The sequence below is a fragment of the Scophthalmus maximus genome, chromosome 1, assembly GCF_022379125.1.
Source record: "Scophthalmus maximus strain ysfricsl-2021 chromosome 1, ASM2237912v1, whole genome shotgun sequence".
NCBI classification, from domain to species: domain Eukaryota; kingdom Metazoa; phylum Chordata; class Actinopteri; order Pleuronectiformes; family Scophthalmidae; genus Scophthalmus; species Scophthalmus maximus.
Window position 1 is genome coordinate 10,528,913 of NC_061515.1, and position 10,309 is coordinate 10,539,221.

A 10,309-nucleotide genomic window follows, 5' to 3' on the forward strand; every position below is an offset into this window, starting at 1 on the left:
ACGCACAGACATTCAGTTTCCAATGCTGTAAAAATGAAAAGTTGCAGCAAATCCTTAAATCCAACATCCTAAAAAAACAGGCAATTTTGTATTTTTGCTTGGAAAATGACTGACACGATTAATAGACTATCAAAATGCTTGTTCACTGTTAAAACATTTTCTATCAGTTATTCAACTAATCATTTGAGCTCTACTCCCACATATTATTGGCTTATTAGACCTGTCATGCAAAAGGTTGGAACGCAAATGCAAATGCAAATGCTGGGAAAGTGAAAATATTATTTTACGTTTTATTTATTTATTTTAAATTATATGTTTTTTTTGCTTGCATAGTCAGTGCAAAAATAAAAAAGATAATTTCAATTCAAGTGTTCTAGAAATAATGTTGTCTGTATTTCCAGTTTAGTTTTGTTTTCTTAAACAGCTTTCACATCCTCCAAAGAGCCCACTTGGAAATGCAGTCACTTACTGTTGTGGGACAGACTAGGCAATAAAACTGTCCTGCACTAAATTGATTCTGTGTTGCACGGTGGCTGAGGTAAAAAAAACACAGACAGATACACATGGTGCACAAATGTGCTCTTACACCCTCGTGCAGAATCACATTATAGATCTCTCACAGAAAAGCCCGCTGTCCGTGATGTGTCTCCTTGTGAGAGGAGTGCAAAAAACAAAAGCTGCCCCCCTGCAGTTGTAGAGATCAAATATTGGCACTCCAAGCAGCTGGCGGGCTCTCTCCTGTAATTTTAGCTCACAAGGATGCACAGGAAAGATTTAATGGGCATTGGTCAGCGTCCCCTCTTCTGAGGGCGTAGAGGAGACTGAGCCGAGCGAGCGGAGAGGGAGGGGAGCACAGAGGGGAGAGGACAGTGAAGAGAGAGGGAGAGAGACAAGGCAGCGTGTGAGGGGCTGCTGTGGCTCAGAAATAAAAGTCTGGCAACTATCTGGAGCAGCATGACTCTCCTAACACTTGGATTGTATCTGCCACTGTGGTTCTGTTATGGCCTGGCCCAGGCCTCTGTTCTGGACAGCTTTGTTTCATTCTCAGCAGGTAAGATCATTTGTAATACTGCGTGTATGTGTGTGTGTGTGTGTGTGTGTGTGTGTGTACACTGTATTGTACATACAGTATTATGCATGCACTGCACAGGTATCCTGATAGTGGAGCTGTAAGAGCATGGATTCTGAATGTCGTGCTTTGGGATTCAGTTTGAGTCCTTTATGTTAGTAAAAAAAAATACACTTGTTTTCATTTTCTTGTCACGCATGAGGTCGACTGGAAATGCCTCTATAAATAGCAAGACCAGCTCCAGTCCTTCAGCGAGAGGCCACAGTGGCACCTCATATCTGTGTCCAGCTTGAGGAACTCTGAAGGGGTGTCATGATCGGATAGTTTGCACCTGTTTGCCTGTCACCGACGCGGGGCCCCTGCATGTTGTAACCTCCACCATTCGTCCTGGTTTTACTGCCCTCATTTTGTCGTGTCACATCACGTGTACACAATAGTCGCCCACGCATGTCCGTGTGTCACGAGCAGAGGGCATCCCTCCCCTCGTTTTGGGTGAAGAGGTCAAGGGATCCACATTCAGCTGTACAGTTTCACATGTGGCGCCGGTGCCGGTTGCGACTGACATGCATGCACACCTTGCACAGCTCTCAGGTCCCAGGAGCAGCAGAAGAGATTCAGCCCGTGCTGTTTACTGAGCCCACCTCCGCCCCCACTCTTTCCTCCACCCCCTTCACTTTGGCGCCACCACGCTCATGTGAGTCAAAGTCATGTGACTTTCTATTGTGGAATATCTGACTGTTAATGTGTCCTTGGGGCGAAAAATACATCTTTTGAGTCAAAAGACGTGATTGGAAGATGTTTGTAGGAAGAAATGATTTAATAAATGTCTGTGTGAATAATGTGAATACTATTTCAGTATAACTCCCATCTTCAAAGAGTTCTTTCAAAAAGAAATACAGTGTCTTACTCATATATTTTATACTTTTGCAGAATGAAGGCGTTTCAAATAATGGTGCTGGGACTGAGCTGCGCAATGTGGACAAAGGTTCTGCCTGCGTCCGAGCCCCCCCTGGGCCTGCTGGTCCTCCTGGACCTCAGGTAGGTCCCAGACATCTTCCCAAACATCATCATCCAAGCATTAATAATGTACTGGGGATCTTAGACATGATTCACTGTTAGTTTGGCCAAATCCCATACTGTTAAATCTTAAATGCTTTGGAGTCTGCATAGATTTAAGGTGTCAAGATTCAATACTCGGGGCGAAGTGCTACACCTCATCTCCCCTCCAACTCGAGAGTTCCTGCCGAGCAGAGAACGGGGGATTTCTCTGACCCAGGAAACACAGTGGCACATTAACGCTCTACATTTAGCTGAGACACAAATAGCCTTTTTCCACTGGCTGCCAGTGCGCCACACATCATTCTCAGAAGCGGTCCGAAGAGCTGTCTGCCTGGAAAGGCGGACTGTGCTGCGTAAATTCCGGGGATTACCAACGCGAGCGTGGGTCCATGTGTTTGTGTACTTCAGTGACGGGAGGTACAGACATTTTGGATCGATAAGTTCTCGTGCACCAAACCTCCTCCAGTGGTTAGCTCAGCGTTTTCATCAGTGCAAAGCAGAGTCGCCCCAATGATTGTCAAAGCCTTTGCTGTGTTTGCCCCTACCGGGCTGCTCCGGCACCAGCTGAACCGCGGAAGCATTCCACTTTATGAAAAGAGACCCACAAGGCACTTTTTAAATCAATAGTGGCCACTCAGCCTTTAGCTAATTGAAACTGCAGCTCTGGGCCTCCATGAGCAGACGTGACTTTGTGGTGGACAATAAACTAATTTAGATGGCTGTCTCTGGGATTTACGAGCAGCTGCTGTGTATTAATTTATTTCTGTGCTCATCAGGGCCCCCCTGGATTACCTGGGATAGGAGGATTTAAGGGAGAAAAGGTAAGCAGTTCACCTCTCCGTGTTCCAGTCTCATCTCATTTACACATTGGTCATTATACATTTTACAGACTGCTCATTATTTAGTGGGCTCAAATTGAATTGACCTGCTGCACGTGACTGGAATGATGCCTGCTGCAAGTGTATTAAACGGCCGCTGTCCTTGTCCCCCTCTCCTCGACATCCTGTTGTCAGGGAGAAATTGGAAGACCTGGGCAAAAGGTGAGAGTCTCCATTAATCACTCCATATTTTCCGCTAAGTGGATTTGATGAAAAATGAGATAGCTGTAAACTCGGAGCACCGCCTGGTGCCTGGTTGTGTTTGCGTCGAGGAATTGTGAGCGAGGGCAACTCTGACGGGAGACGGAACAGACAGGTTGTCGGGACGCGAGGGACCCAGAGCTGCTGAGACGGGCTGTTTTTGATAGCAGAGGGAGTTAACGCGCTGTTGGCCTCCTCTCAGAAGGAGAGCTCGCTGCCTGATCGATCCCCCTCAAAGACATCCAGCATCGCGGCGCCGCGTCCGAGGCCCTCCCTCCTTCTCTGTTGGAGAGGGATGGATGAGCCCCGGCACAGCTCGATTGGAAGCCGGACAACACGGGTTTGGTCACGGCAGGCGGGGGAGAAGTGACCTGCTTAATGATCGGTCGCTGTGGTTGGGCGGTAAAAGCGGCCTGGTGGGAGAGCTTCACTTGCCGGTGGTCCGACAGAGCAGCTTTGCGGCACTGCGGTGCAATTTGGCTTAGTGCTTCAGCCAGGTCATAAATCATTTTATTCTCCTGTTCTCCTGACTCCTGTTCTATATACGGCCCATCATTTAATTAAACAGAGCAATGTGACAGGGCTTGTTAAAGTCACCCCCGCCCACACACACATGTTCAGCAGTGTCTGATAAATACTATAGCAAGCAGACTGTCAGCTTAAACAGCAAATCTTGCATTTAGGTTTCTCTTAAGTTTTTTTCTTTACCTTTAAGTGACTCTGATTTCATTAACGTCTTGCAAGAGATTCTTCAGCAGTTGTTTTATCAGCCTTGCATTAGCCCTGTCTGTGTCTCGGATCAAACGGATGTCTTCTGTCAGGGGCGGACGGGTCCTCAGGGACTTCCTGGGAAGCAGGGACCAGCTGGATGGCCGGGACCAAGCGGGCCCAAAGTGAGTAAGTCAGACCTCATGACATAGACCATATAACATATGACAGAGCAGTAAGTGCAGGTGAGTGCAGATAAGTTTACCCACTTGTACAATGGGTACAAATTGTTCATACTCTTTTCCATATAGGCGCCTGATTGAATCTAGTCTGCGCTCAATGTGTCTTCTAAGGGTGTTGGGCTAATATTTTGAGACACATTTACAAAAAAATAAAGCCAATACACATTTGTGTTATTCTATCTTTTCTTGTGTCAGGGCGAGAAAGGCGACCCGGGGCTGATGGGTTTGCCTGGAGCCAGAGGACCAATTGGGCCGAGGGTACGAGCCACACTCAGTCTCAAATGTTGACATTTGACGATGACGATCTCTTCTTTCCCTTTCATTTGTTTCACCTTGGACATTTTGTGTGTGTTTTAATCTTCACTCCAGGGTTTACAAGGGTTTAAAGGGGAAAAGGTACATGACCAATGTTATCAAATATCATTCACATTGAGTTTTTGTGGAAGCCGCTTTCAGTCAAAGTATACATTTTGTTAAGGCTGCGTTCTGCTCCATCAGGGCTCCCGAGGTGATCGTGGCGAGATCGGAGTGAAAGGCGACAAGGTGGGCAGAGTGTATGAGTAGTAGCTGCTGCAAATGTTAAAGTAGTCGGCATCTATATCTATGTATATACAGTATACACTGTACACAATCGCCAATGCTTTTATCATTTACTGCTCTGTATCCACAGGGCGCAATGGGTTTCCCAGGAATGCTTGGACAGAAAGTGAGCAAACGCACTCACGAAAGTTGGACGACTTTTTGACATTTTATATTTTGTTACCCAGAAGCGCAACTTCAAAAATGCGAGCAAACTGAAATGTTAAGTTGAGGTGTGATTTGTCGTTCAGGGCGAAATGGGTCCAAAGGGAGAACCTGGAATCTCAGGGAACAGAGGACCCACGGGCCGACCCGGGAAAAGAGGCAAGCAGGTGAAGTGTTTGTGGGCATGTGAACATTCTGGTCGCACCGTTTCATCACTTTCAGAAGTAATACAGTATATGGAGTTATGATACATTTGTGCCTCGATTCTGAGAGTACAATCGGACATTTTGAGCACAGAAAAATCTGACCAGCTGACCAGCTTGTGCATTGTTTTACTTGTGTTTCAGGGAGTCAAAGGGGACACGGGCAGTGTTGGTCCTATGGGACCTGCAGGCCCTCAGGGGCCCCAAGGTCACCCTGGCCCTCCTGGTTCACCTGCCACAGGTGAGATCTTTTACCTTTTTACTCTTTTTAAACGTTTAAATCCTTTCAGAAAACTTGAGGTCTCCTTAAAGGGCATTGGTTTGTGCGTGGCTCTGCACTTTCTCTGTTCTCCGAGACTCTGTGCGACAAACTGTGCATAGGAGAAGAAACCCTCCCGATCAGCAAAAGGAGTGAGGGCCAACGCCAGGAGTCTTATTTAGCACCAGAGGAATCTGATCTCCTGAGGTGAAACAAGATGCTCTTGCTATGACATCATGTGGCTAAAACGGATTCACAGATGGCGAGCCTCCCTCCTGCTTTACAAATACTGTGTCACCACGTAATTAAAGTAACATTTGTTATCTTCATCAGGTTTCTGCGCGAATTAAATTGATTGTGTCTGCCCATTGATTGACGAATCAAAGATAATATCACACGCTGCTTTCACGACTTGTTGTACTGACACCAGCTTCTGTACGCCTGTACTCTCTGCAACACTTTCCCCTTGAACCCATTCAGCCATTAAGCAGTAGGCATGTAGCCTGTTTTTGCCTCTTCTTTTGAGCCTTTGAATACCATAAATGATTTTTCTGTTTAGGTGTTTACATGGTTGCAACAAAGGGAGCACGTGGTCCACCGGGGCCTGCTGGGAAGTGTAGCTGCGGCTCTGTCAGCAGCTCTTCAGTTGATGATTATTCCCCCAAAGGAAACTATCTCCGAGTACCAGCGGTGAGACTGAGTAGTCTTTTTACAATCAAACGTTTATAATTATGTGCAATATTTTGTGGTGTGTAAGTTATGGGGCCTATACATTCATTACGTCTCAAAAATCTATATTGGAAGTATCTCAAAACTATGTTATTTCCACATAAATCTTTGGGTTATTGGGTTTCAATAACTTTTGAGTTCATTATTCAAAGATAAAAAAAAAGTATGCCTAGTGGGCAGATGGATATTGCCAGCTGGGATATAAAATTGTGATGCTTGATATCTCCAAATGGACTCCAAAGGGACTGAAGCTCATAATTCAATATGCACTTAATATTTCAAACTTGACAGGAAACCCTCCCTTTGACTGTCATTCAGATATTCGTCGTAAGCAACGAGGAGGAACTGGAGCGCCTTCACACCGATAACGCTCTCGCATTCCGCAAGGACCAGAGATCTCTTTATTTCAAAGACGTTGATGGCTGGCTGCCAATCCAGGTAACGCATGTCCAACATGCAGCAAAAATCTGGTATTAACTTCTTGTTGTTGTTGTTGTTGTTGTTGTTGTTGTATATTAAGTAGCGATGATGTGAAGATGTATTGAAGAGAAGTCCGCCGACACCGTCTTGATTGTATATAAAGGTTTATGACAAAAAGACCAGCATCAATACAAGCCCTGCAGAGCTTGGAGAGCATCCAGCCAAAGGGACAACTCTGCAGACACTTTGTAAAACATAGACTTATATAGGACTTCAGAAGGTATTATGCAACATCTGGTCATGCAAGGTAAAAAGGAAGATTGGAGGGGGTTTCAAAGGAAAGGTCAAAAGGTTATCAAAAGGCCTCTGAGGTAATCGTCCAAAGTACAAATGATGAGGACCTCATCAACTACTATCATTACATATGTTGACAAAAATACAAAAATACTGCTGCTCCACGTGTGCAGTTGTTTTGCTGCCTTGCAACCTTTTAACCTCTGTGACAGACTTTCCCATTCCAGCTGACTCCGTTCCAGTCCATGGAAAACGCACCCGACGACGACGGTTACTGTGGCGACGGGATGGTGCAGGTCTCCAGCGGGGAGGAGTGCGACGACAGAAACCGAGTCGTCACCGACGGCTGCGTCAGTGAGTCACGCGTGCATGTTGCGCGGCCCGGCGGTAACGTGTCAGTTGTAACATGACCCCCCCCCCCCCCCCTGCTCTCCCCTCGCCACAGAGTGTCGACACGCGTACTGTGGAGACGGCTATCGCTATGACGGGGCCGAGGAGTGCGATGGAAAGGACTTCGGATACCAGACGTGTAACTCATATCTTCCTGGGTGAGCACAGTGTGCAACTGGGTTTGTTTGTTTGTATCTACATTAAGAAGACAGCTGTTTGTGTTGACCCGCGCGCGTGTGTGTGTGTGTGTGTGTCACATGGCAGGTCATACGGTCAGCTCAAGTGCACACGATTCTGCGTTATTGACTCCACGAACTGCAAGTACTTCACTTGAGGAGGAAGCTGGACAGCGTAGCGGGATCCTCCGTGTGCTGTTTGCTCGACACACTGCAGGAATATATATCCATACACACACACACACACACACACACACACACACAAATATAAATAATAATAACGCTCCAAGCGAAGAGACTCTGAAGAGGAAGCCAACTGAATGTATGACAAAAGAAAAACACAAACATTCGTATATATATATATATATATAAAAATAAATAACTGTATTGCTGCTGAGATGCCACGTGGCTCCCCCGGAGGTATGGAGTCGATCGACTTTAACCCACGACATGAGACAATTGCACGGGACAACTGCAGCCCGTCACCACGGGCCCGGTCGGACCGGACTCGGCACGTGCACGTGACGGCTGATGAGCCGGACGCGCGCGGGACCGTGCGCAGGACGCGCGCGGGACCGTCACTCTCCGAACACGTGAGCCTGTGCACTCTCATCATCATCATCATCATCCCATCGGCGCAGGGCTCATTGTGAGGCGAGGTCAGCGCGTGTGCTTCGGAGATCGGGTGGTGATATTAAGACCGGACGTCATTGCCCGGTGACGGGGACACGTCAGAGTACTTCTCAGGAACCAGCAGGTGTGATGTAGCGCCACACGGCACCGTGCACGGGCGGTCCTCCAGTGACTGTGCACCGGGCCACACAGGCAACTCAAACCAGAGCCGATCAAGCTCCTTCCCTGTGCTCCGACGACACATGAAATATACTGTATGTGAAGGCTTGAAACTGTTACGTTCTTAATTTTTCTGACTGCACAGGGGAGGCTGGAATAGTCTGTAGCTGCTACTGGGGGGGGGGGGGGGGTTTCAATTCCACCCTCCTTGGTCATTACTGTATTTACTCTATTACCTCTTTATCCAGTCGTTCTGTCTTACAGTATATACAGAGAAACTCAACAGTAAACTTAACAGTGTAGGTGTAGTCTGCTGTGTGCTGGGCACCAATAGTGAAAACGACTTTGCCGATATAAGCTGACATTTTCCATAAGCTACTGTATCAGTCACAGTGCCAAGGGAGAGCGTTTTTTCTTCTCAGACATACTTAGGTGTAGTCAGGTGTTATGAAGCGATTCTTCTGTAATAGATAAATAGATAAATAAATAAAGCAATCGAAAGATAAAGACTGTTACTATATTGGGTCCGCATGCTTTGTGGTACCGTGCTAATGATTTGTGAAACCAGCCCCATTCTGTTTCTGTGAATCCCCGTGGTCGTCCGCATGTACAGCCGGTGTCTTGAGAACACGACGTTTATGATAGTGATGAATTATGCACAGGGCTGAAACCCTGTCAGGAGACGTGTGTTGACTGTTGTGCTGCTGTGCTGTATCGTAACTGTTACTGTGAGGCCTTTTTAAAAAATACATATATATTATTCACTGTGACTGGGATAGTGAAGAGTTCATTTTTCGTTTCATTGCCTCTGATATGATTTTTACAGTAGCTGTATAAAAAGAAAGTGGAAAAATAAAACGGGTAACTCGAGTCCTTTACTCGCGTCACGCACTTTTGTTCAGGGGCCGCTGCTTCCGGTCTGTGAGCTGTGCAAGCAGCACAACAGAGATGCTGTTGCTGTTCCCTCGCTGTAAGAAGCAAAACAAACAAAAAACAACTGATGTCTATCAAGTGAACAAAAAGAAGAAAAAAAAGAAAGAAAGGATGCTGTCAGCAGGTCCTTGCAAAGTGCTGTGATAGACTGAATAGTGACCAGAGAGGTCACAGTGCTCTCTGACGTGGCGATATGTTTGTTCAGCTCTCCGTGCCTGTGTCTCTGTGTGAAGCCCCTCGGCCTGTGTCTCTGTGTGAAGCCCCTCGTCCTGTGTCTCTGTGTGAAGCCCCTCGTGTGAAGCCCCTCGGCCTGTGTCTCTGTGTGAAGCCCCTCGGCCTGTGTCTCTGTGTGAAGCCCCTCGGCCTGTGTTCTGTGTTCTGTGTTCTGTGTTCTGGAGATGGGCCCCGGTGATACAGGGGTTGGGGACGGGATGCCAGCCAGTGCGGCAGCAGGGATGTTGGGAGGCTCGATGAGACCATTTAACTCCATTAGCAGGCCCTATTTCTTTTTCAAAATCAGATCAGGACAATTTGTCCGCTGAGATGTCTGAGTAAAAGCTTACCTCGGTGTATTTATCCCATCATGTGCATTCCCTCAACCAGTCCGATCAGATTTGTGCCACAGATGTCTCGGCGCACCACCAAATGTTGCAGTGGGCTGCAGATCTGCTGTGCACACAGAATAATCCCCCCCCCCCCCCCCCCCCCCGAGTTTTTTTTCTATTAGTGGAGTTGAAGCTCAAACATTTCTCTAATGGACAAATCAATTCATGAACAAATGAGCCACACACTCCCACTCTCTCAAGACATCGGTTCAAGTTGTAGGACGCGGGCTCTATTTTGAGCTCTCGCGGGCATTAGGTCGATGCGAGTGAAATCAAACACTTTTTCCAACAAAGGGGGTTATTTCAGTGCAGGTTGGCCGGTGTGGCATTAGCAGGGGACAGGAAGCAGGCAGGGGCCCAGCTGTTGGCCCGAGCCACGTGACGATCCCCGACCTATCGGCAGGAATTGCTGGCGCGCAGGGTGCTGTGGTCCTGGCAGAGGACACGACTGCTGCACATGCAAAACACAAGTTGCACACACACACCACAAGGCAAGCAAAGGTGATCTCAGTGCAAAAAAGCAGATTTACTATCTATTGTTTACGCCCTGGATTTGTTCGGGTGGACAAGTGAAGCGACGTGAGGCCGGTGAAAGAAAGCAGATCAG

At 47.2% G+C, this 10,309-nt stretch overlaps 1 protein-coding gene across 2 annotated transcripts; it reads left to right on the top strand.

The window, feature by feature from the left end:
* Positions 1-853: 853 nt before the first annotated feature.
* Positions 854-9,034, top strand: colq (collagen-like tail subunit (single strand of homotrimer) of asymmetric acetylcholinesterase). Of its 2 annotated transcripts, none has more exons than XM_035640823.2 (17): positions 854-1,051; positions 1,654-1,763; positions 2,000-2,107; positions 2,905-2,949; positions 3,142-3,168; positions 4,029-4,100; positions 4,353-4,415; positions 4,527-4,553; positions 4,656-4,700; positions 4,828-4,863; positions 4,988-5,068; positions 5,249-5,345; positions 5,923-6,053; positions 6,411-6,530; positions 7,019-7,160; positions 7,252-7,354; positions 7,461-9,034. In XM_035640823.2, exons 1-17 carry the CDS (start codon positions 955-957, stop codon positions 7,528-7,530), a joined length of 1,374 nt encoding a protein of 457 aa, XP_035496716.1. In that variant the 5' UTR covers positions 854-954; the 3' UTR covers positions 7,531-9,034. The 2 variants fall into 2 exon arrangements, with proteins under 2 accessions (XP_035496716.1, XP_035496726.1); XM_035640833.2 differs by having other exon boundaries at positions 7,034-7,160.
* Positions 9,035-10,309: the final 1,275 nt, after the last annotated feature.